The following is a 26,214-nucleotide window of genomic DNA, read 5'->3' as shown; positions in this document are numbered from 1 at the left end:
CTTACCTCCTTTTTACTTTTCTCTCGATCATTCATCGATCCCAACATTTCTAATCTTATTTTATTATTTCTCTACAACTTCTCTTGTATGGAACCAAACAAAAGGAGAACTAATTTGCAAAATAAAAGTGTCTCAAATTAACGACGGATTATAGATTTCACTGACTGTTTCTATAATGGTAGCATCATACATCATAACATTAGTAGCTGGCAGCTACACCCATTTCTAATGAGGATCAAAAGGAGGTGTCGCAGCACCCAAAGTGGGCCAATAATGGCCAAAGGAAGTGTCATTACATGGAGCAAAAGGATTAGAATTACAACCCTTCTAAGGAAATGATTAACATCATTGTAGAAGTTAGCTAGGTTGCACTGCAAGATCCTTCCTCATAACATGAACTAAAATTTCCCATATTTTTGTTTTTTCTAGAGAAGAAAGATAAATAATTTTGATGTTGTAGTTATTTTGTGTGTGAGATTTGAGAATGAAAGATTTGGTGTCATAATAATGTCAAAAGGGAGAATGAAAGATTGAACGTGTATACGTTGAATTCACCAGCAGTGTCCACATGAATGGCTTAATATATTGATATGTCGGCCTTTGTCAATTAAGAAGATGTGCAAACGTTGTCTGAAACTGTGGAATTAGTGATTGTGGCGATGTTACAAGAATTGACCGGGACTTGACATTCAGGCAAACAGTGTACAATTGATGGATATGGTGTAAGGGTTTCGATCCATTTTAAGTATAATGTTTTCATTTTGGTTAGTATTTTTCGTAGATGTTTCGTCTTCAACATTGGTTTAGATTGTTAGTCATAAAATTTTAATAAAAATAGAGACTATGCAATGTATTCTTATTTAGTGTTCTTAATAAAAAATTTAATAAAAAATTGTCTTTTAATAACTAGGAGGAATAATATGAAATTAGTTACTGCATGCATGCGTCAACTTAATTTTAATATGGAGTAATTTGTAGGTACTATTGAGAAATTTATATATATTTTATAATTTTCTTATCAACTCTATATATGTAATTAACTATAAATTAGAATTCATGCATTTTTAAGTAGGTTGATTTTCCTTACATGAACACCAATTGAATCAAAACTACACATACTTGTATAAAAGACTTGTCCTGACCTAATCTTGGATTTAGTTGGACAAAAATTGTACTGTAATTCCATTATCAGTTTGAACACATGGTTGATATATTTCAACATAATCTTACTAAAATTTCACGAGTTGACTAACTTAATTAAGGAGGTAATATGTATCAAAATTTCTTTTCTTTTTTTCTTATTGAAGATATTATATATATATATATATATATATATATATATATATATATATATATATATATATATATATATATATATATATATATATATATATATATATTGAATTTGGTAGCAAGAATAAAAACTGTGTAATTATTCCTTGAGAAGTAAAACTAATCATTGAGGAGTTACTTTAATCAAGATCGAGTATAACAAGAATATAGATTATATCCTTTGTACAAGAAAAAAAAACTACTCCTTATTGAAGATTCCAAAACTACTGAACTACTCCGTATTTTTATTGAAGATTTACTTCGTATTAGAGTAAGGCCTCGTTCACTTCACCTTATTTTTTGTTGAACTGAAATTATTATTGCTGAACTTAAATAATTTATACTAAACTTAAATTATTTTTACTGAACCGATATTATTTTTGCTGAACTGAAATTATTTTTGCTGATTCTCTGTTATATTTCTTCTTTAAAGTTACTGATTTTCACAGAACCGAAATTATTTTTACTGGACTGAAATTATTTTTACTAAACTGAACTGAATTAATTTTACTGAATATTATTTCTGTAAGGTGAAGTGAACAAGGCCTGAGTATTTTAATGCTTAAAAAAATTCCAACATGATTGTGCTTTTAAGTTTTAGTGAAGTAAAAAGTACCGAGTAATATATAAGGCATTGTTCACTTCACCTTATTTTTGCTGAATTGAAATTATTTTTACTAAATTGAAATTCTTTTTGCTAAACTTATTTTACTGGACTGGAATTTATTTTACTGAACTTAAATTATTTTTATTGAACTGAAATTATTTTTGTTGAACTGAAAATATTTTTACAGAATATTATTTTTTAAAGGTAAAGTGACAGGGCCTAATTTTTATACTCTTTAAAAAAAAAGTTTTTTATGCTAATGAAATACCAACATGGATATGCTTCCTTTAAAAAAAAAAGTTAAAATAATAATAATAATAATAATAATAATAATAATAATAATAATAATAATAAGTAGTAGTAGTAGTAGTAGTTGTGGGTTTGTGCTTTGTAGCATAGAGGAGCTTTTTAACATGGTGAGACACATGTCATCCATGATGCTTACTATATTTTCCAGTGATAAGATGAATATTACATAATTGTACAAGCAAGAGTTGAGGATGTCTGAAATTTACTAAAATAGTAATAAAATCTAATTTAATTTTTGTTTATTCATCCACACTTAAAATAGTAAGAAGTTTAATATAAGCCACTCGTACTATTTAATTATTTCATTATTTGTATCAAAACTATTGATTAATTGTTTACTTGTGTTAATGAATTGTTTAGTGGCACCTTAATCTGGTCAAAACACTAATAGTTACGTAGTACCTGAGAAGCTATAGAATATGTTCAAATTTCTATAATTTAATTAGAAATAGAGAACATTATTGAAGAATATCAAGTTCCGCCGAATATAGCACGACTTAAGAAAATCTTTAAGTATGTACAAGCTCCTTCCTAAAAGGTAAACTAAACCACGAAATAAGATAAACCACAAGCCACAATGTTCCCACTCGCTTGAGCGCATGTACAAATATGATGCAAATATATATATCCCAAAATGATCCATATATAGTGAGTATAAACATTTTACTTAGCTTGAATCATACCTAAGTTGTTCAAATAAACAGGTATTAGTCATCAATGATGATCAAAATATGTTGTTAACCTCACATTCAATTCTCCCAACTTATCATAGAAGATCTCATCAAAGTCGATGCCCTTTTTCTGGTTGCATCCCAGAGGCTCCTAGAAGATCTCATCAAAGTCGATGCCCTCGGTTTTAGGAGCAGCTATTAGATGCAGCTTTATGGACTGCTGTCGGGCCTGACAGGTGGGGCGGGCAGGGCTTCCGCAAGGGCCCCCCTCTTCCCGGGAACGAGCGGAGCGAGAGCAAAGCAAGTTCTTGCGGTTGGATCGAAGAATCTATGGCGTGGTAGTTTCTTTCTGATCCAAACATTATTAAGGACATGATATGCTTGTACAAGAAAATACTTACATGTATTAATAAAGTCATTTATATCATTTCACATTCTAATTATAGGAATCCAAATATATATTCCATACATTCGGACATTTAAGTGTCCCATTTTTAAATTTAGAAATCCCACTCACATTATATATTATTTCTCTCTCTTCCTTTTGACCTACTATCATTTTATAATGTTCCTCCCTCTCACATTATACCTAATGGTCCTCATTCATGTTTCTCTCTCTAACTTTTCTAAATTTTTTATTTCTAATCATACCCACTCATATATTATTTTACTCTTTTGCCTAAAACTTTGTGCACACCACAATGGGACACTAAAAATAAAACGGAGGGAGTATATCATAAATACAAGTAAATAAATTCCCTTCTCTCTCAAAAAACTCTAAAAAAGAAAAAATACTCCGTATACCCAAGTTATGATAGAAAATGACTACTCGTAGTTTATAGTACGAACCTAACCCCTAAGAAGAAACAAGCAATTTGTCACTTTCTTGGATATACAAATATAAAAATACAGTCAATATATTTATACCCAGTTGAAATTGAAGGGATTTTTGACTATTTGGTGACATATTCTATATTCCATGCGTTTCATCAATTATCACTTGTATATGAATATAAGACCATTTTCATTTAATTTCTAGTCTATCAACTAGTTGAATTGACCGTTGAAAGTTAAAATACTACTTAGAAACTTTTTTTTTTTTTTTTTATTAATAGAATTTTAAATATTTTTATTGCCTTTTTACCCTTTTTTTTTTTTTTTTTTTTTGGAGGGGGGGTGTTTAGTACAAGAGTATATGACACTCTATCCAACCATTTTTTACTTTATGATACACACCTTATCAACCTTTAGAGTGAAGCTAGTGTAAGTTCATATAGTCTATTTTTTTATGAAATTAATGGTGGGGAAAATCACATTATTGTTGGTTAATTACAGAGTGGTATGTAATTTTTTTTATTACTCAATAGTCACTATGAGTCTATATAATTTTATTTGGACATTTTATAACTTAAATCAATTCCTACCAAAGCAATACTATTACTGTGTGAAAACGAACTTATACAAATGTTCTCTGAATTACTATCCGTACTCTATCTTGCTACTAGATGGACAACAATATTACATGCCCTGCAAAATTTGACTCAAGTTAAAGAAATCAAATAATGAGCTATCATTCAAAAAGTCATCTAATACCAATTGAATTAGAGAGAAACCACTCTTCCTTGTATTCAAAGCTTGAACAAGATGGATTGCGTTGATTTCAATAGATATCATACGTAGCTCAAACCTTTTTGACAATTGAACTCCATAACTCATTGCCATAGCCTTTGTAATATCGGGACTAATGGCGTCTGGCATGGTAGCTCTTCGTAGCAGCAATGACTAGCTTCCCTTCCTAGTCACGGGCTACCAAACCAAGCCTAACTCTCTCACCTTCAATACAATGAGCATCGATGTTTAGTTTGAGAATAGTTGAATATCATGATATGAGCGAGATCAAGTTAATAATCTTGGACATGTACTTGTGTAAATAATTTAAGTAAGTTCAACAAGAATAACATGATTTTAGTAAAAATAATATCAATTCAATAATAATAAGGTGAAGAAAACAAGGTTACTTGAAGGCATTACAAACCGAAATCAAATTGACATACATGTGAACAAAAACACCTTTCAATTGGCGATAAATAGTAAGCCGATTCCATTCTAAACCAATTGACGATAAATAGTAAGCCGATTCCATTCTAAACCAATTGACGATAAATAGTAAGCCGATTCTACCGTACTTGAAGATGATCCGGCTCGTATCAAACCGAACGACCACCTATACGGGCTATACCGAGAAGCCACGATCCACCAAATCCAACCCGATTAATACAAAATCACAACCTGCCCGCCATCGTGTCACTCAACACCGACATTCCCCCACTCTTTCTTCCTCCCCCTCTACCTCTCTCATTCTTCCCCAATTTTAGGGTTTCACTGATAACAATTTGGGGCTTTTTATCTTCTCCCCGAAATTCGCCATTGAATTGAGCTCGACCTCCAAATCCCTACCATGTCGAAGCGCAAATTCGGCTTCGAAGGCTTCGGAATCAATCGCCAACAAACCTACAACTTCGAACGATCTCAACAACAACCTCAACGCCTCTACACTCCTCCTTCTTCTTCGCGACCTCATGACCACCACGAAGATACCGATGTCGACAACATCGACTTCGACGACGATAGCAACAACGTTTCCGACGCCGGAAATCTCACCGGCAACGAAGAAATTGATCCTTTGGACGCTTTTATGGAGGGAATTCATAAGGAAGTGAGTGAAGCGCCCCCGCCGAAGCCGAAAGAGAAGCTTGATAAGTATAGAGATGATGATGATGATGATGAGGATGATCCAATGGAAAGTTTCTTGAGGGCAAAGAAAGATGTAGGGTTAACATTGGCTTCGGATGCGCTTCGAGCCGGGTACGATTCCGATGAGGAGGTTTACGCTGCTGCGAAAGCGGTTGATGCTGGAATGGTTGAGTATGATTCTGATGATAATCCGGTTGTGCTTGATAAGAGGAAGATTGAGCCTATTACTGCATTGGATCATAGTGAGATTGATTATGAGGCGTTTAATAAGGATTTTTATGAGGAGAAGCCTTCCATTTCTGGTAAATTCATCAGTTTTGCTTACATTTTTGTCAGTGGAGATTTTTAAGGTTGATGTTATTTTATGAATGTGCTAAATTAGGTTGATGAAAATTGTTGTGTTTGAGTGTGAATTAGGGTTAGAAGTTTTTACTAATAAGAAATTATGTAGGTTATGTGATAAGAATATAGTATTTGGTATTAATTGTTTGACTTCTTACATTTTTTATACTGTTTGCAATGTGGCATTCAGCTGAATTGCTCCATTTTCCTGGTCAAGGATGGCTTCTATTTATTTTTTTATATGAAATTAGCATTAGAAGCCTTTACTAATTGGGTATTTGGTTTTAATGATATGCCAATTTTTGTTTTTGAGGGACGAATGATAATGTTTTTAGTATCAACTGTATGATAATGGTCAAAGAATGAGGCATTTGTAGATGGGTTTGGAAGTCAGTCATGATTTGAGCTCTTCATGACCAAGACTCGTTTTTTGAGGGGGGAAATTCGTTTTTCTATATTATATTCCTGGCTTAGGCACTTTCCCTGTCCATTTGAGCAGCATTTTAGATATGGAGTAGTTATATTACTGACACTTTAGCTTTCCCTGGGAATATTTTTTTTGGAAAAGTTTGGTAAGGTTATCGGAGGAGCCTTGTTTGATAATTGAGGAATCAATGCCAGCATCTGTTGCTATTATGTGACAGTTTATTGTTTGCCTTGCTGTACTGTGATAATCTGCTATATTAGTATTGAGCTAACAATTAATTATTGTTTAGGAGCTAACTGTTGTATTTTGTACTTCGAAGATTGTTTGCATTGATATACTTATTGGTTTCTTTTTACTAGGCATGAGTGAGCAGGACGTCACAGAGTACCGGAATGCCTTGAAAATTCGTGTTTCTGGTTTTGATGTTCCAAGGCCAGTTAAAACTTTTGACGATTGTGGATTCCCTCCACCACTGATGAGTGCAATCACAAAACAGGGTTATGAAAAGCCTACCAACATACAATGCCAAGCTTTACCAATTGTGCTGTCAGGAAGTGATATAATTGGCATAGCAAAGACTGGTTCTGGAAAAACTGCTGCTTTTGTGCTTCCTATGATTGTGCATATAATGGATCAGCCAGAGCTGGGCAAAGGAGAAGGACCAATCGGAGTGATATGTGCACCCACCAGAGAATTAGCTCATCAGATATATTTGGAAACTAGAAAATTTGCAAAACCGTATGGGTTACGTGTGTCTGCAGTCTATGGTGGGATGTCCAAGCTTGATCAGTTTAAAGAACTCAAGGCAGGAGCGGAGATTGTTGTTGCTACTCCTGGGAGACTGATTGATTTGCTGAAAATGAAGGCATTAACATTGAAGAGAGCAACATATCTGGTGCTTGATGAGGCGGATCGAATGTTTGACCTTGGTTTTGAGCCACAGATAAGGTCTATTGTTGGTCAGATCAGGCCAGATCGTCAGACTTTACTCTTCTCAGCAACAATGCCCCGAAAAGTGGAAAAGTTGGCAAGAGAAATTCTTTCTGATCCTGTACGTGTTTCAGTGGGGGAGGTAGGCATGGCAAATGAAGATATAACTCAGTTTGTTCAAGTGCTTCCATCAGATGCAGAAAAGTTACCTTGGCTCTTAGAAAAGCTGCAAGGAATGATTGATGAAGGTGATGTTTTGGTATTTGCTTCGAAAAAGGCCTCTGTAGATGAACTTGAGTCCCAACTAGCACAGAAAGGGTTCAAAGTTGCTTCTCTTCACGGTGATAAAGATCAGGCTTCTCGGATGGAGATTCTGCAGAAATTTAAGGCCGGGATATACCATGTTCTTATTGCTACGGATGTTGCTGCTCGAGGTCTTGACATTAAGTCGATCAAGTCAGTTGTCAACTTTGACATTGCAAAAGATATGGATATGCATGTGCATCGCATTGGTAGAACAGGTCGTGCTGGTGATAAAGACGGAGTTGCATACACTCTTATCACACAGAAAGAGGCCAGGTTTGCTGGGGAAATGGTCAACAGTTTGATCGCTGCTGGCCAGAATGTGTCTGTGGAACTGATGGATCTTGCCATGAAGGTAATTGCGTTCTGCTTTCTTGTTACTATCTTTTTTTTGAATGCTTCCTTTGTATTCTTTGATTGTGGAGCAGTTGTAGCTTGAGATATGTAATTTTTTTTTTTTGAAAGTGCTTGAGAAACAATATTGTGTTACCGTGTTATTAAAAATCTTAAGGGTTTGTATCTTGTGGGTGACTTGGCCATTAATTGACTGGGGTTATCTTTAATACTGGTCTGACTGATCAGTTTGTTGTAGGATTGTGCTGTATGCTACATATTTATTAGGCATAGATGCTTTGAATTACAGCATTCTAGGATTTAAATAAGCTGTACCTACTTTGGAGTTATTTGAGTTGCTGCTCTCTTGCTACTGCAAAGTGGCAAACTACATTACCTGAATCACCTGTGTTATTACTTATTAGGCTAAGTTTTTTTTGTTTTTGCTGTTGTCTTTGGGCAATTCAAGCTATTTATACCTAGAGAGTTTCTACTGTAAGCATTTTGTTACCGCCACAATTTTGCAGCTCTTGGTTATTGAGCTGGTTTCTCACTATAGATAGGTGCATCAAGATAATGTAGTAGGATGTAAGCTTCATAGGATCCACTGCCTTAGCCCTTGATTAAATATCGCTGCAGAATCATGTGTTATTATTGATATAGCTTAGGAAAAGAATGTTTGCAGTTAGCCAGTTTTGCTTTCTGCATGGAAGAGTGGATTCTTTTGTGACTTATGTTGTCCCTCTTTTTTTGCTACGTAGTATTTGGAACTGTTGCTTGTAATACTATCTGTATGTTTTTTTCGACATTTATCTTATCTATTACTCTGTATCCTTAGGATGGAAGATTCAGGTCTAAACGTGATGCAAGGAAAGGAGGTATGACACTTGCAAATTTGCGGTCTTTCATATTGCTTGCTGATTTCTAGTTTTATGCTTGCCTTGCTACTTTTTATTTCTGGAATAATTTCTACAATATTCTTTGCAATTTACAAGTGTAATCCTTGTAAAAACTCATGCTGAATATTGAACCATATATTTACTATCACTAAATGGTGTTTCATGTATTCATGCAGGTGGAAAGAAGGGAAAAGGGAGAGGAGGAGGACGAGGAGGTGGTGGAGGAGGAGGTGGTGGTCGAGGTGTTCGTGGAGTGGATTTTGGTTTGGGCATTGGGTATAATACAGAATCCAACAATGCTCCCTCTCAAACTCCCAGTCGGACTGCTGCAGTTAATTCACTTAGGACTGGTATGATGGCACAGTTCAAGAGCAGCTTTGTGGCTGCTTCACCTGACTCTCAGAATCAGGCGACCAACAATTCAAACGTGTATGCCAACAAGCGCCCAGCTATGACTGGTTTTGTTTCGGGTGGTACCATAGGTGGGGACAGCAACAGACCTCAGGCAACCCCTACAACAAATTTCACTCCAGCACCAGGAGGGAGCATCGGTGGTCAGAATGCTGATCAGAAGAGCAATGAAAGGTGAGCTACTCTCTCCACTCCTTTGTGCATACTTTCATGGTTGGTTACCCTGTCCCTAATTAAAGAAATAATCCAAAATTTAAAATAGTGATCTGAGTGTTATGCCACTAAAAATTTATTACTCTGCCACTAATTGAATTTGTTAATTCTTCTTGACAGATTAGTAAAAAGTGACATAGTGATTTTGGATAGTAGTGATTTGTATTTGCTTATAGAACCCTAATTATTTTTCATTTTATGTTATTTCAGCTCAAGAGAAAGGCAAAGGGAAAGGCGAAGGCCCTCAGGCTGGGATAGATAGCAAAATTGAAGTCTATCATTGTATTCTGTAGCTTTTCGTACAAAAAACTGCTACATGTAACACTATTTTTTTTTTTTTTTTTTTTTTTTTACAGGAACACATGTAACGCTATTTTTACCTAGTATAATTACTATGAGCCTTCCCATTCGAAAATTTTGACTTCTACTCTGTTTTTCTGTAAAAAATTTCTGCTCCCAAGTTTCATGTTTCAGGATGCTGCTGTTAAGGAATTGTAAATCAGTTGCAAGCTTTTCCAAAATTCAAAAAATTTTGAATTCTACTCTGTCTGTAAAAATATTTCTGCTACTGAGTTTCATGTTGCAGGATGCTGCTATTAAGAAATAGTAAACCAGTTGCAGCAATCAAGCTTTTTTTATTCTGAATTAATGGGTTTCAACCTTTTTATGTGTGGGTTTACGGCATTTTTATGCTAGCTATTATTGGTCTAAAGTTGCACAAAATGTTCAATTCTTCATATACAGATTGTTTAATTTTGCTCGAAATATTGCTCATACATATGAATGATATGATACATTGTTTATGAGCAGGTTTTGGACTTTTGGTGAGACCCTCTTACATTGATTGTTCTTGAAAGTATATTTATTACTTATGAGCATTTTCAGTATAATTACCAACAATAAAAATACAGAATATGAAGTATTAAATGATGCATTAACCCCAAAACAAATTTCATCAGGTAATCTCTCCGTGTAATATGGAGTATTTATTGCGAATTTTCAAGAATCAAACATGCTTTACACTTACGAAAATTATGTACAATAGGAATTTTTTTTACATTTTCAATTTTTCTTTGTAACAAAAAACAAGCACTCTACTTATGTTCAGTTCAATGTTCATCACTCGTATATGAAACTTGAAAGTATATAGAAATAAAAAATACTCCTTGACTTATTCTTAACCAAAAATCATGCTTAAAAACAATCATCCAAAATAATAATCATGTTTTTATTTTGCTTTTTTCGGAAAAATACTAACAAATCAAAGAATCAGTCAACAATCAACAAGGTAGCTTAAATCGGCAGAACGGGCAAAAATGAGTCCTTTCAAGCCACCGTATGATACAATCCGTATGATAAACATGCAAGCAGGGTAACATTATCACTTCCGTCCCGACACCTAATTTTTCCAAACATATTGAACATTCTATCTCGTCTTCCACCTCCGCCACTCTCTTTCTTTCCAACCCCTCCACCACCGCTTCTAACGGCGGCGCCACCTCCATCTCCGCCACCGCCGCAACTCTCCGAACACCTCTCTCACTCTCTCTCCTCCCTGACTCGATCCTCCTCTGTATCGCCTCCGCTCTCTCCGGCGAAAACTCCTTCGCATCCAAACTTACCGTCACACAAATCGAACCTCTCCGATTACAACTTCTTCGCGATAATCTATCGACGAAGAAATCGAAGTGCGCCGCCATATCTGACCGAGTTGTTTCCGGAACCTCGAATTCCTGCAACGTATCAATCATCATCATCGATGAAGTTTGATTCCGAGGGATTCGAATTGATCTTGAAGATTGTGATCGTGATTGAAAGTTCCGATACCGGAATTCAATCTGGAAAATATCCTCTTCGCCGGCACACGGCGCCGCCGTGTCGTTTTGCACGACCGTGAAATCATACAGAGTGTTTCCGGTTAAAATCTTCATTGAAGAATCAATTCCAATTCCAACAATCAAGAATTGTTTTCCAATTATTGGAGAGAGAAAATCGAATGCTAAATCATGGTGATTGAAAGAAAATTAAAAGCTCTGCTATTTCATTATGGAGGAGAAAATTAGGTTTTCATTTTGAGATTAAAAAGAAAATTAAATTGCTGTTTTTTCGTATGTTATGTGAAGAAGGAATAGCTTTCCTAGTTATATAGGACTATAGGAGTGTTTACCGAAATTTGTGATTTGTTTTGGTATTTTTATTATTTTATATTAAGTGGTACGAAATGTATATTAATTAAAATTTAATTGGACAAGGAGGCGGCGAGCCTCAAACACATAAAACCCTACTCATGTCGTCTTTGTAATTTATTTTTTTTCTTTTTAATTTAAAAAAAAAATATTTTAAAATGTCTTTTTAATTTTTTGATTAGTTGGTCAGCTTGACTAACATTGGTGATAATTGGATTTTTTGTGGGTTTTAAAACTTGGGATGCAAGGAATTGAAGTACTTATGTTCATTGTTCAATATGATTTTATATTTTTACAAAAGGGAAATTAGATATTATTATTAGTATTATAAAGGATAGTAATTTAGAAAATACAAAAGTATAATCGTCAAAATACTCGTATTAAAACTGTTAAAATTGATACTCATATTACATAATGGATATTAAAATTGTGAAATTGATACTTTTATAAGTCTTTTTTTTTTTGAACTTGGTGTGCAAGGAAACATAAAGTTCTTGAATATTCTAATTTAAAAGCAAATACATCTTAATCCGTTATTATTCCTTAGCAATACGAAATATGATTATAATAGTAATCGTATAGAAGAACACAAGTACACAACTATGTGGCATTAAAGAAAATTTCAACCATCAACAACACAATCACACTACATTAAGTATACTAAAGACTTCTCTAAGACCTTGTTTGGTTGCACTTTAATTATGGGGGAAATATAAATTCATGGAAAATGTGTTTAAAAATAGTTGTTTGGTTAGCAACAATGTAGGAAGTGGAAATTCCTAAGAAATTTGGAATTCTTACAAAACATGGGAATTAATTTCCCACATTCTACCTTGGTCACTCAAACTTCCCACATGTATTTTGAGTGAAATTACATTATTGTCCTCAAAATTTTGGGAAAACAGTTCAAGTTATAATAATACATGGGTATTACATAAGTTAACCAAACAAAACATAGGAAACTAATTCATGGGAAATACGATTTCCTACATGTCAACCAAACACAATTTTAGTATTTCCTAGGCAATAAAATTTCCCATGTATTATAACTTCCTATAGGCTTTTCTTTCCCATATGCAACCAAACGAGGCCTAAATAATTTAACTACTTGTCCAACAACTGTAAGTGTCAAAGGTTAACAACTTAACATAAGAATGATAGAAGAAGATTCTAACTTAACATCAGAATGATATATAAAAGAAGATCCTCGAGGATCACAGTTTACACCGGACTAAAATCTTATGATCTAGGGCATTGTTTGGTTTTTGACATCCTGTTAATACCTTTCGAACCTCCTCGAGCAGGATCAGCGTATGGGCAGCCATCCAAACATGGCTCTTGCAAAGCACTATCATTTTCCAGTTGAGGAGGGGTAACCCCAAACTTGAACTGTCACATATGCATAGACAGACTCGTTAAAAAATAAAGCAACATCAAAATTAGATGATGACACACAGCATATATAAGATATGTACTCCCATGTTCAAAGAGGATAAGTATACATATTTACCCGACAACTATAATCTGTAAAATTAGGTTCCATAAGAAGTGGAATTCCCATGTGGTCCTTGAAGAAGGTCTAAGGCATATATACAAGAGTTGTTTGTTAGATGAACAAAATATACATCAATCAATTAATGTATGTATTTAGTTGTCTTATTCTTTTTTAGGTACTAAACTGAGTTGGAATTTTACAAGTATTAACACAAATTCCCACACATTTGCTTTCTTCCAAGTACTTGCATCTCTCTACCAAAACCTACAAAATCATACAACACCTTCAACAATCGATGACATTATAGACAAATTATAATCCAACATATATGTTCAACCAACCCCGCTCTGGCATGAAGATCCATCGCGAAGCTCAATAGTGTTAATCGAGCAAGGTCCCATGAGCCATTGACAGGTGAGTATCGTTACCCTGGCTTCAAGAACAAAGAAACTCTTGAGAAAGCAGAGGTGTAGTAGAGACTAGATACGTAGAAATAAACAAGGGTGCGTACGTAGTAGTGTAGCACTAGTAGTATTTTGAATGGTTACGTGAGTTAGGGAATATCACGTACCAACCATCATAGCAGCGAGTCTTCCCCCTCCAATCGGGGTTATAAGCATTCGATAAAGTTCCAGCAGGTATGGAGGGAATAGAGACTTGAGTATTCGAACCTGCCATCATAAAGAAATAAAGAGCTTGAGAAGGCATAGATAGTAGGAATACATTACAATTTACTACTATAGTAGAGCTCAGTATGAGTTGGGTAGGTTAATCTTAGGCTATGATCAACTTATAAGTTTAAAATTTACCTTACCAGTTACCATACATCTTCACTTCTCCCTTTATTAGAGGCTTAAATCTATGCTTATTTATGAATCCTAAATAAATCGAAATAACTGTGCATTTTGTAAATACGCGTAGCAAAATTCTAAATATATAAAAGGGAAATTCCCATTGATACACTCCAGGTATTGACTTTTCTCAGCGGTACCACATTTTTTTTTTGACTTCCTGCTGATACACTTGAGGTTTTGACTTTATAATTGACGTGATTAAGTCTGTTAATAAGACGTTAATAACTTATTTTATTCACATTTTAGGCTTAGTAATAGATGAAATGACTAATATACCCCCATTTTTTTAATCATTTCCCTCCAAAATTTCCCCCTTAATGTTGCTGTTATTTCCCTCCAACTTCCCAACCCTTATTCTCTCCCTATAAAACCCCACTTTCCCTCTTCTATTCTCCATAAAATTTCCCCTCCATTTTTTCGAGCTCACCTCTTCTTCTTTTCTTTTTATTTCTGTTGGTCCCTGCTGTTCTGACATGGCTGGTTCTGCAGGCAGTGGTTCCTCTTCTGGCAGCAGATTTGGGAGGTCCATGTGGGTGAGACGAATTCAATGCAATTGTAATCCACCAAGACTTGCTGATATTAGGGTGTCTGACTCAATTTCGAATCCAGGGAGGTCATATTACAAGTGCAGGCATTGTGGTTTGTTCATGTGGGTTCCTGAAGATCAAATTATAGCCAATCATGAAGAATCATCCAATTTGAGAGTATTAAGAGAGGAATTTATTGATTTCACAGACAAAGCATATGAGTTTGCAAGCTATGTTTATATGGTTGTTAGAATTGCTCTTGTGATGTATCTTATTTTACTGTTTGTAACCCTGAAATGAGCATTGTGTATTTAGTTGCCATGTACTTCAGAGACTAAGTGTACTAGGAACAAATTATAAAAGTAAGGTTGTATTTTCTTGGTTTTGAATGAAAATGGAAAAATAATTTGCATTTTGATTGAGTAAGGTTGTATTTTCTTGGTTTTGAATGAATCAATCATTGAGATCAACTAAAATTAACAAGCTGAACAAAATGGCATCAGTTGCCAACATTCATTAAAGTCTGGAAAATCATTCAAAATGTGGCCACCATTCTTAATATAGACAAAATGGCATAATTCTTCAACATTACCATGTAAGTTCAGCAAAAAAATTCAAAACATATAGAGTTGACTACAAATTTTGACTTTCTATCCAAATCACCAAAAAAAGCATTTGCTACTACTTTGCAAAACAGAACACTTGCTAGCTTTGAGAGTTTCCTTGAGACATCTGGATTGGTTGGCTAGGCAACTGTGAGGCTGTCAGCACTGTTTGTTGCTCAGCTGAGGGTCTACCCTTCTTTCCCTTAGTTTTTTTGGTTGAAGCTGCTGCTTGAGATGCTGAAGGTTGAGTTGCTGCAGACTGAGATCCAAGTGCTTCAGATTGCTTTGTTGCCTTAGCTGCCTTTGCTGCATTACTTTGGTCTCTGACCCTAGGGTTCTTGATGACAACAGACTCATTTGTCTTCAACTCTTTTCCTGTTAAGCCTCCCTTGTAGGTTGTCTTATTATGCCCAAAGCAACCACATTTGCTGCATTTCACTGTTTTGACCTTTTTCCAGGTTGCTCCTCACCTTCTTCCCTCTTTCTGTTCCTGCTTGGTCTTCCGATTCCCATCTTCATCTTAGGAGGCATGATGATTCTACCTGACTCATCTGCAGGCCATTGCTCTATGTCAGGAATTGGGTTGATACAGACACTGTAAGCTTGCTTATAAGTCTTCACAGAGTACCAGGAACTGACAAAGTCATGTGGGTCCAACTTGGCATCAATGCAAGCCCTAATGGAATGCCTACAAGGCACACTTGTCAGTTGCCATGCCCCACAAGAACAAACTTTCTTGTTTAAGCTGAGAGGAAATTGTGATCTTCCCTCATGAATTTCATATTCACCTGGGCTGGACTTGAATACTCTGCATTTTGAGCTAGCTTTTCCTATTTCTTTCACTAGCTTCACAATTTTTGGAGTTATGTCTTCATCATTCCAAGACTTTGCATTCTCCATTCTTGTTGCTATTCTAACCATACATACCCTCCTTATTCCTGCACAACATTATCTTACTTAGAAAAACAAACCAAATCAGAATAAAATGACAATGTTAATACAGTAAGAGGTGGGTTAATACCTTCTAGCAAAGTCAAAATAGGCCTACACCTATTCACCCCTAGAGTAGAGTTGAAGCTCTCTACAAAATTGGATGTATTGGAGTCATTGCAAACATTTGGGTCAAATGCATGCTTACTCCACTTAGTCTTCTCTCCCAATTCTGCAAACCAAGTCATGACATCATCTCCTCCTGCTTTCTGCAACTTCTCCATAGCTTTCCTGAATGTGAAAGCTGAAGAAGCATTGCATGCTCTCCAGAATAGAACATACATCATAGGGCCTGGAAATAGCTTCTTGTAGTTTCTACTTAGATGCCTACAGCAGAACCTCCTGTCAGCTTTTGGCCATACTTGTTCTAGTGCAAGTTCAACTCCCTGAAACAATGATTACAGCATGAGCATTTGTATGTTTGCATATAAAAAAAAAGAATGAAAATTTGAAAAAAGCAACAAACACTTGCCTTTTGCCTATCAGAAATAATAGTCCAATGCCCTCTTGATGAATCTTTTACAATGTTCAGCAAATGCCAAAAGAAGTAGGTCCATGACTGCTTGTCTTCTTGGCCAACTACAACATATGCTATGGGGAAGATCTCATTATTGCCATCTATTCCCACAGCAGAGAGCAATACCCCCCCCCCCCATAGTTACCTTTGAGGTGGGTTCCATCTACACCAATTAAAGGTCTAACACCCCTTAAAAGACCTTTCCATTGTCCAGTGAATGATATAAAAAGGCTTGAAAATTGAAGTTGTTTAGGGATAGACTCTGTTTCATTCCATGCACAAAAAGCCTTGGACTCTGGGTTTGTTTCTATGCACATCTTAGCATACATTGGCAGTAGTCTATATGACTCATCATGCCCTCCAAACAACTGCTCAATCACATATCTCTTTAACCTGTACAAGGTTGACTGCCTCATGTAGATGCCATATCTCTGAAAAAGGAGTTCATTGAGTGCTTTCCCAGGAATGTCTGGGTTAGCCCTGATGTCTTCCATGACTTTCTGAGATGCCTATTTCACATTGCAGATGGGGTTGTAAGTCTCTAAGCCCCTACAAGTGTGTATATTGGGCCATATTTTCTTGATTGCCCATGTTCTGCCATCTGCCAGTCTGCTGGCATGCAATCTCCAATCACAGCATTCAGATTGGCAAACTGCACTATATCTCTTGTTGTCAGCATACTCTACATTGATGGCAAACCTTTCTTGAACAGCAAAATCTTTCAGAGTGTCCTTGAAGTGAGCCTTGTCAGTAAAAATCATCCAAGGTCTGAGTGTTATTTTACCAAAGTCAGCATCCTCATACATCTCACCATTCTTGTACAATCTCTGAAAATAATCCTCATCATCTTCATCATCAAAAAAATCAAACCATTTTGATGGTTTCCAACTGTCCTTCACTTTTGGAATCCTAGTTACTTGTGCTAGCTCATCTGCTGGAATAAAACCTTTTGGTGCAACATCTCCATCAGAATCCTCATCTTCTTCACCAAGATTGAAACCAGGATTGGGTTGTGTCTCTACAGACTCAGAGCTGTCTACAACAAAAGTCATCTTTCTTCTAACTCTAGAATCACTTGTGCCTTGCACCTCACCCACATTGTCCCCAGCACTACTGCCCTCACTCATATTTACATTAACCCTAGAAACTGATCCTTGCAACTGACTCACTCTGTCACCAACACCTAGCATCCTTTTCTCAGTCACAATTGATCCTTTCACTAACCCCTTTCTTATAGTTGTTGATCTAGGAACCTTTTTCCTAAACATAGTTGTTTGTGAAGCATTTGTCAATGGGTCAGCATCAGAAGCATTAGGTGTGTCAGTTACTGCCAAAGGTGAAAATCTAGGACTCCTTCTAAGTGGTAAACCCTTGAAGACTGTGTTTGGAGACTTGGGAGATGGTGGTTGCATTGGGGATGTTTTAGTTGTAGCTTTCTTCTTACCCTTTGCTGCACCCTTAACCTTCCTAGAATTCTCTATCTTTTCCATACTTTTCTCAAACTCTTTTCTACCCTTGGTATACTCAGTAGCAGATCGATTTGTTTCATATTGGGGTGACTCATAACCCTCAGTATACCTAGGTGGAGAGGACTCATTATTAAGATTGATATCCTCAATAGAAAGGAGAGGTTCAGTTTGGGAAGGGTAAAAAAGGGGAGGTTCAGTTTCAGGAACAAGTTGATCTGTTTCAATTTGAGGGTGCAGTATCAGAAGGTTGATCAATATGGGGTGGTTCAGATTGGGAAGGTGCAGCAAAAGGTTGTGCAGATTTGGACTTGTTCCTTAGCCTATTGGTGATTCTATTCAAGGCACTTGGTTTCTTAGCAAAACCTACCCAAATCTGATAAATCTCACACTCACCTAGGGTGTGAATCATCTTAAAAAGATCAGCATCATCTAGTAAAGGGTGATTCTTTTCATTGAAACCATAACCAAATGATGGGTTGACTATAGGAAACTCAGAGTCTACTGCAGCAGTGTCCTCAAAATCCATAACCAAATCAAGCAAATTACATCTATCTAAGTCAACAGCAAGATCAACATGCTTATCAAAGTAATAAAACCTTAACACAACATCACCCATTCTGCAAAAGAAGGTAAACAGTATACACACTTACAACATGCATATAAATTCAAAATCATATCCAACAATCCACAACATTCAAATAAATTCCAAATTAGGTATCCAATTACCTATAACATGCACATAAATCCCAATTCAGGTATCCAACAATCAATCAAATAAGCAAATACATTCCAATTCAAGTAAATCAATGAAACAGGATCATGCCATTTCATCCAAATTAAATACATACTCTACATAAATAATTGAACACACATAATCACGCACCTAATATACCTGAAAAAAACCCTAAAATCGCACAAATATACAACATTTACATCATGAATTTAACTTAAATCGCAAAGAAAAAAGAACATCACAACTGCACCAAATCATGAAAAAATGAACAGTAGTAGTGCTAAAGTACCTGAATTGTGCTAGATTATCCTCTAATGATTTTGTAGACCAAAAAGATCAGCGCAATTCCCTTGCAAAACCCTTGGACTTCGTCGTGAATGATGCAGAGAGCAGAGGAGAGAGAGATGAAATTTGAATAAGGAGTTTGTTTTGTGTCAAATCGACATAAATGGAAGGGGAAGGGGTTTAATTATGGGTGATGGAGGGAAGGATTAAAAGGGGGCATTTTAGTCTTTTCACCTAATCTCAGCTTTTAACCTAGAATTACTAAGTTATTAACGTCTTATTAACAGACTTAATCACGTCAATTATAAAGTCAAAACCTCAAGTGTATCAGCAGGAAGTAAAAAAAAAAATGTGGTACCGCTGAGAAAAGTCAATACCTGAAATGTATCAATGGGAATTTCCCTATATAAAATAAGTAGTTTATAGTTTTAAGGGTACCAATTTTTTTTTATTTTTTTTTTGGTTACAATTACAGCCCAAAGAACTCGGCCTCATAGGGAGGATGAGAGAATTTTAGTGGAAGGCCCATTAGAAAAGTTTGGGCACCCTGTCACAGAAGTTATTTATAAATATAAAATAGACAACTTAAAGTCAACACCAAGCCTTCTTAGCTCAGTGGTAGAGCGCGTGGCTTTTAACCACGTGGTCGTGGGTTCGATCCCCACAGACGGCGTTTTGTTGTGCTTTTTTGAATCAACATAACTTTTCCTTTCCTTTTTGAACACTAACTAAATTTAAGCGTAGATATTTGTATTGTGTATTTGTGAAAATTATCAAAGTTGATATCTTGACAATAAATGAAGATGAATTCAATAAGATTTCACATGTCTAAAATTTTTTGATTTTTTCTTATGCATAGAACCAAAAAGAAGAGTTTGTGATTATTTAGTGTTTTAAGCGTAAAATACAAACTGTGACCATTATAACAAAGCTAATGGAGATTTGAAGAAAAAAAGAGAGGAGGGAAAGAGTTAATAAAGTCAAAATATGAATTATAAGTAGGCATTAGAAAATTGAGAAGTTTATGTAGTATTAATCCCAAATCTTAATCTTAGAAAACATAAAGCTACCTAATACAAGCAACAAAGCGCATCTAGTGTAGTGGTATCATAGTACCCTCCCACGGTACTGACCGGGGTTCGATTCCCCGGATGCGCAGTGCCTTCTTAGCTCAGTGGTAGAGCTCGTGGCTTTTAACCACGTGGTCGACGTGTGTAATTCAAACTTGATTTCCGTGATTCATATACGAATAGTAAACTGTGGTAACAAAGTTTTTGATCAAATGTGCTATAATTTTTCTTCACCTTAAAAGATGATTTCAGGAAAGTATCACTTAAGTTTTAGAAAAGATTAAGGAATGCACATTTACTATACACTCTAATACTGGAGCACACTAACACAAAATGTGTCTCATTACGCTCATGTCTCTCAGGTAATCATATCACAAATTAGCATACATGTCACGTGACTTGGTACACCCGAATATAATATAGAATAAAATAGCAGAGAAGTCAAAGGACAGTGAACACATACCGCTGCTTGATTAGTTTGCTGAGTAGTTCTGCCAAGCATTAGCCCATTTACAAGTTCCATCATCCCATCATAGCCTGCCTTCTCTGAATCCCAACCAACCTCCTATTATTTCATCACATCAACAATGTTTCATCCAAAAGGAAAAAAAAAATATACAATCCCCGTTTCTAAAAGTTTTTCCTATTTTGACTTGATTTTGCGAACAATGACTGTTTAGAGACGAAAAAATCACTTTTACCTCCACTAATTTCTTCCTAAATGAATCTAAAAAGAAACCATCTAGCAAATTGGGCTTGTATTCTGATCTAGCCCCCAATTTATCATCTTCTACCTGCTAAAAACAAAAAAGAAGTCAATGAACTATACTGATGAATTTTGAGAGTTGGGGAAGCTGAAATTCAAGATTTACCATTTTGGATGAGGATGATGAAGAGCAGGAAACATGAAAATTTCGGGTTTTCGAGTACGATTTGATGGGGAGGTATTGATTTGAGGAGTGAGAAATTAAGTATGGAGGATGTTGATATTGAAGAGGATGGAAATTGCTCTGCATTTTTCCAGAAATTTCAGCTTAATTTTTCGAGTAAAAAGAAACAAAGAAAATAATAAAAGGACTGGCTTTGCTTTGCTGGCCTTATATATACTCTTCACTATAAGATAACGAATTTTTAACTGCTTTTAGCGGGTTACCATAAATTTTACTCCTTTTCTTTTTACCCTTTTACAAACTTAAAGGTTATAAATACTTCGTATTTTCTATCAAGTCCTTCATTCATCATTAATTGTAAGCGTAATTAAGTAATCACGGGTGTGAAATAACAATCTTATAAAATCAAAAGTGAACAAAAATTAAGTAATAGAAAGTTAGTACGTGTTGACCCTCTTGGTATTTTGATGATTGACAAACAAACAAGCTTTGACTAATGGTGTTTGATATCTTTGGTAGAATGAAAAGATTCAGGCGATAACAATATCTGTTCCGGAGTAGGAGCAACTAAATTGGAAGTTTCGGATATTCGTATGCAAGCTTTCAAGATGAAGAAGACAAATTCCAATCCTTAGTATTCACTGTAAGCACTAGAGTTTTTATGTGCAGAAAGGAACTCAGTAAGGAGCTTAGTGTTCAGTAAGGAACTTAATGTTTTAATCAGAAAATGTTTTTAACGTAAGACTTTAAATCAGTTTTTATTCCTTAATTAAAGGATAAAATAAAATCAGTATTTAAAGAGATATATTTTCTGTAAATAAATAAAAGATAAATAATTGTTTAATTAAAAGATAAGTTTGTTATTTTTAAATTAAATAATTATTTAAAATTTTATCTTTTTAAATAATAAATATCTTTAACTGATTATTAGACTAAGTAAAAGTTGTACCTATTTTTAAGGAAGCCATTGAATGCTTGAGAGAAAAGTCAGGGAGACCATATTCCTCACTCCCTCAACGTTCACTTTAACTCCCAAAGTTAAGGTGCACGTGAGATCATGGGAGGAGTGGGGACATGGTTGAAGCTTCTCATCTCTCTATAAAAAGCATGCAACAGATTCTGATTTGAAGTACAACAGACAACAACGAGAAACATTTAGTTCATTGAGCTTAAGTTTTCTAAGAGCTTTCACGTTCAATATAAAAGAGTGATGAGTTCCTTTCTGTCATAATCTTCTCTAGTGCATTAGGAAAAGTCTTGTAATTACTTTTGTAATTTGGGATTGGGGTTTGAGAGAGTTGTAACTAAGAGATTTGAGTGAGTCAGAGTTGTAAGTGATTCAGAGTCGAATCATATAAGAGAGTTAAGCTGCGGTAGAGGGACCGTAGTTGGGATCCTTGAGTTCCTAGAGGAACTTGAGTGTAGGCAGAAGTTTCACCTTTGTAAAAGAGTCTTTACATAGTGAAAATATTCGAAAGCCTATATCGTGTATTCTCTCTTTTCTTACATTGTTCAATTCCGCAAAAAGTTCACTATCCTCTATATACTACAATTCACCCCCTCTTGTAGACATCGTACTATCAATACGAGTCATGTACAACACCAAAAAAAAAAACAAGAACAAGGATGCTATTTACTAAAATTATAGCGTATGAAATAAGACTATCATATTAGACAGATTCGACCATCAATGGCCCTCAGAAACAAGAACAAGGATGCTGTTGTGTTTACATGACACGATTATCGTGCAGCAGTTGAACCTGTTTGGCTCGGGTATGATGGCTGTCAGTCTACAAACAATACTGATAGACCTTGCTATGCATCTGGCTACTGCAACAGCTGCGTCAACAACCAGTGGTTCTGCTGTCTAGCGACTGCAGCAAGCCAGCATGGCTGATTGCAGACTGGTACAAGATTGCTGTAATTTTGCTAGGTACAAGTACATGACAGGAAAACTAGTGTGCCTAAGGTGGAAGAATCATACAGCTCGAAGGCCTCAAACCAATAAAAATAGTCTGATTAGTTATAACGTGAATAACACTAACGTGAATAACAAAGAGATCAATATATAACTAAACCAACGATCAGTCTCAGCATAGCTTTCACACTTAAGAGAAAAAGACATAAGAGAAAAAACATCAATATCCTGCTTCATATAGAGTAATATGTAGTCATGTACAACATTCTACATATTGATGCGTTTCTTTAAGCGAGAAAGACGAATAATTTAGTTAACGAAGATAGTGCTCTATGTTTCTTGCGTGAGTATTGAATATTTGGCCTTAAATTTGTAATTTTGGTGGCTATGTGTTTGATTTGTAAGTAACGGAAGATATGAAGATTATTTTTTTTATTTTATTTTTTTGATTCAAAGGAGGCAAGAACACCAAAGGCAAAAGAAAAAAAGCTAAACAAAAAACATTAAAACTACCTACGGAGGGACTAAACGTGGTATAGCCACGCCCTTAGAATCCTCCTCTAAAGTACGATTAAGCTCTATCGGAACTACATTATAAAAATCAAGTTGAGAGTGTTGAATAACTCCGATCTGCGGTTGGCCAACCAATCCGCTGCTCTATTTCCCTCACGGTAGACATGAATCACCTTGACCTTCCATTGAGCATCATTAAGCAGCTCGCTTCTGACACTAATGAATGTCGTGAATATTTTCACCCCGTGACACCACCTGTTTTTGAAGAGCTTGAACACATGCTATATTATCTAACTCTCTTCATAGCTGACCTGAAGAAAAGCCATAAAATCAATCGGCATCTCATCTCTTCTATTGAAAACATCTTCAAACCCACCATAAGTTTATGCCAAAGTAAGTAACCCAACTCTCTTCATCATCTTGGTCCGGATCCTTCAAATTCTTTGTGATCCATTCTTGATAGAAACGTTGGAAAGTCCAAGGCAGCAAGGTTTTCCTCCAAACAACTCTCGCAGCAGGGCATTTTCTTAATATGTGGATCGTGCTTTCTTCATGTGCACCACAGATGTAGCATATAGGATCATCCGTCATCTTCTTTTTGAAACGATTTAGATTGCCTAGGAGTCTGTCATGACAAGCAAGCCAAATAAACGCCCTTATTCTTTGCTGAACCGGAGCTTTCCAAATTGCATCCCAACACTCTCCCCCTTGACTCGGTGGTTTTTGCAGCAGCTCCCATGAGAGGAGGTGAACCTTCCTTCGGTCTTCACTCCCTCCCCAAATAAATTGCTTCGTTTTTCTATCAATCGAATCACATATGCCTCGAGGTATCTTGGCCGTCTGCATTAAGTACATAGCCATGGCGGAAAGAGTGGATTTTGCAAGGGTCATTCTGCCAGCAAGTGAGAGGTATTTCGATTTCCATCCGAATTTTTAGACAAAGGTGGCTATAAGTCTCCTTTGTAACTCTGCTTGTAAGGGTCAACATACCCAAATACATGCCTAGCTTCCATTTGAAGTGCCGCGCTTATCACTTGCTGCGATGTTTCATCAACATTTTTAGAGTAGTAAACCCTTGATTTCGCAAGACTCGCCTTCTGCCCCGACGCTTTACAAAATCGAGTCAAACAATTGTGAATCACCTCCGCTTGTTATACACTCGCCTTCGCAAATAATATTTTGTCATCCGCAAAGAATAACTTCAAAAGAGCAGGTCCATCATGACTTGCGCGGATCGGTTTCCACTTTCCAAGAATGATTGCTTGTTCAATGGTTTGGTAAAATCTTTCCATACACAGACAAATAAATATGGAGAAAGTGGATCACCTTGTCGAATGCCACGACTTTGTTTAAAACACTGAGACGGTTCACCATTCCATAGGACTTGAAGAAAAGCCGATGTTATGCATTCCATAATCACCTCAATCATGTAAATTGGTAAACATTTGAACCATTGTGTATAAGAGTGATAAAGGTCTCATTAACATGCTCCGGCAAGCCTTTCCCTTCAAGAATTGGCATGATCGTTTTATAAACTGTGTCCTCAATTATTTCCCAATTTTTTTGGTAAAACATTACCACAAAATGTGAATAAGCAACACATAATACACAATGGTTAAGTTACATAGGCGATCTCTAGAATTCTATAGATCGCCTATGTGGTTTTTTATGTGAAAATTATAGAACGCCTCCCTTAGTCAACGGTTCTATTTAATATATATCAAAATTTTACACTATACAATATAGAACGCCCCTCTCCATTAACCGTTCTATATGTGTTTAACATAATTAAAAATAAATATAAAAAACAAAAACAAAAACCTAACCCTAACTCTTTCTCATTCCTCTCCAGCCGTCCCCTTCACTTCCCTTCTCACTCTTCATTCCCTTTTCTAAGATCTAAAACTCCTTACCTCAATCCCATAACTACTCTTACTCCCTCAACCACCATCAAAATTAATCACCACCACCATCATCATAGATCGGCAACAACAAGCTGTTGTACCCAGTACCCACCAATGCTCACCCACTACAGCCCCACTTCTCGTAACGGCCACCAGCGGCCAACAAGCTGTTGTACCCCGTCTTGCTACTTCGTGCTCCATCCCACGACATTGGCCACCACTAGAGGTGGGCAACGTGCCGTGCTAGGCCGCCGCGGGCCGTGCTTCGCCGTGCCTGATGGTGGCTCGTACCGTGCCGTGCCTGCATCTTGGCGTGTCGTGCCGTGCCGAGCCACCATTTAGCACACCCTAGCCCACGACACGACCCACGTGCCTGGCGTGGCGTGCCGTGTTAGGCACCGGGCAGCCATAATTTTTTAATTTTTTTTAACAACTTTTATAATGGATATACTATTTAAATAATTTTATAAATTATGTTTATGTTTTTTATATTATTATATTATTATTGTTCTTTTTATTATTATTATTATTATTATTATAGTTCTTTATTATTATTTACGTTATTTTATGGCCGTGCCTGGCGTGCCATGCTGGTGGGCCAAACAACCTGCCGTCCGCGGGTTCGTGCCAGATTTCAAAAATCTTGTTCACGGCACGGCCCACACCTCGCTCACTGTGCCGTGCCGGGCCAATCTCGTGTTGGGCCTGTGCCGCCCGCGGGCCGCCA

The 26,214-nt window shown here is 36.1% G+C and overlaps 4 protein-coding genes and 2 non-coding genes across 7 annotated transcripts; 3 read left to right on the top strand and 3 right to left on the bottom strand.

Moving 5' to 3' along the window:
- The first annotated feature begins 5,180 nt into the window (after positions 1-5,180).
- Positions 5,181-10,068, top strand: LOC110734283 (DEAD-box ATP-dependent RNA helicase 24-like). The gene is made up of 5 exons (XM_021914365.1): positions 5,181-5,975; positions 6,802-8,030; positions 8,847-8,886; positions 9,084-9,492; positions 9,742-10,068. Exons 1-5 carry the CDS (start codon positions 5,378-5,380, stop codon positions 9,791-9,793), a joined length of 2,328 nt encoding a protein of 775 aa, XP_021770057.1. The 5' UTR covers positions 5,181-5,377; the 3' UTR covers positions 9,794-10,068.
- A 434-nt stretch (positions 10,069-10,502) lies between these two features.
- LOC110734282 (E3 ubiquitin-protein ligase RNF6-like) lies at positions 10,503-12,043 on the bottom strand. Its single transcript, XM_021914364.1, has one exon. It carries the CDS (start codon positions 11,460-11,462, stop codon positions 10,812-10,814), a length of 651 nt encoding a protein of 216 aa, XP_021770056.1. The 5' UTR covers positions 11,463-12,043; the 3' UTR covers positions 10,503-10,811.
- Positions 12,044-12,892: 849 nt separating this feature from the next.
- LOC110734281 (beta-carotene isomerase D27, chloroplastic-like) lies at positions 12,893-21,316 on the bottom strand. 2 transcript variants are annotated; one of them, XM_021914362.1, is made up of 6 exons: positions 21,135-21,316; positions 20,964-21,059; positions 20,726-20,827; positions 13,784-13,883; positions 13,554-13,645; positions 12,893-13,476 (listed from the first exon to the last, which is right to left on the bottom strand). In XM_021914362.1, exons 1-6 carry the CDS (start codon positions 21,276-21,278, stop codon positions 13,384-13,386), a joined length of 627 nt encoding a protein of 208 aa, XP_021770054.1. In that variant the 5' UTR covers positions 21,279-21,316; the 3' UTR covers positions 12,893-13,383. The 2 variants fall into 2 exon arrangements, with proteins under 2 accessions (XP_021770054.1, XP_021770055.1); XM_021914363.1 differs by having other exon boundaries at positions 20,964-21,056.
- LOC110734280 lies at positions 14,155-16,830 on the bottom strand. Its single transcript, XM_021914361.1, has 2 exons — positions 16,220-16,830; positions 14,155-16,136 (listed from the first exon to the last, which is right to left on the bottom strand). Exons 1-2 carry the CDS (start codon positions 16,473-16,475, stop codon positions 15,634-15,636), a joined length of 759 nt encoding a protein of 252 aa, XP_021770053.1. The 5' UTR covers positions 16,476-16,830; the 3' UTR covers positions 14,155-15,633.
- Positions 19,794-19,865, top strand: TRNAK-UUU. The gene has a single exon. It is a non-coding gene; the product is annotated as a tRNA-Lys (tRNA).
- TRNAG-CCC lies at positions 20,280-20,350 on the top strand. The gene has a single exon. It is a non-coding gene; the product is annotated as a tRNA-Gly (tRNA).
- Positions 21,317-26,214: the final 4,898 nt, after the last annotated feature.

The sequence above is a fragment of the Chenopodium quinoa genome, unplaced genomic scaffold (assembly GCF_001683475.1).
Source record: "Chenopodium quinoa cultivar QQ74 unplaced genomic scaffold, ASM168347v1, whole genome shotgun sequence".
Classification (NCBI taxonomy): domain Eukaryota; kingdom Viridiplantae; phylum Streptophyta; class Magnoliopsida; order Caryophyllales; family Amaranthaceae; genus Chenopodium; species Chenopodium quinoa.
Note: the sequence above shows the minus strand (reverse complement) of the source record. Positions and strands in the feature narration are given on the sequence as shown.

Excerpts from the sequence above, each read along its gene's own strand:
- LOC110734283 (XM_021914365.1), top strand. The coding sequence starts at position 5,378 with ATGTCGAAGCGCAAATTCGGCTTCGAAGGCTTCGGAATCAATCGCCAA. Across the intron at positions 5,976-6,801 it reads GGAGAAGCCTTCCATTTCTG|GCATGAGTGAGCAGGACGTC; the intron begins GTAAATTCATCA and ends TCTTTTTACTAG. Across the intron at positions 8,031-8,846 it reads TGATGGATCTTGCCATGAAG|GATGGAAGATTCAGGTCTAA; the intron begins GTAATTGCGTTC and ends CTGTATCCTTAG.
- LOC110734282 (XM_021914364.1), bottom strand. The coding sequence starts at position 11,462 with ATGAAGATTTTAACCGGAAACACTCTGTATGATTTCACGGTCGTGCAA.
- LOC110734280 (XM_021914361.1), bottom strand. The coding sequence starts at position 16,475 with ATGATGTATGTTCTATTCTGGAGAGCATGCAATGCTTCTTCAGCTTTC. Across the intron at positions 16,137-16,219 it reads TATTTTGACTTTGCTAGAAG|GAATAAGGAGGGTATGTATG; the intron begins GTATTAACCCAC and ends AATGTTGTGCAG.
- LOC110734281 (XM_021914362.1), bottom strand. The coding sequence starts at position 21,278 with ATGCAGAGCAATTTCCATCCTCTTCAATATCAACATCCTCCATACTTA. Across the intron at positions 13,646-13,783 it reads ACTCGCTGCTATGATGGTTG|CCAGGGTAACGATACTCACC; the intron begins GTACGTGATATT and ends TTGTTCTTGAAG. Across the intron at positions 13,477-13,553 it reads GATCTTCATGCCAGAGCGGG|GTTTTGGTAGAGAGATGCAA; the intron begins GTTGGTTGAACA and ends ATGATTTTGTAG.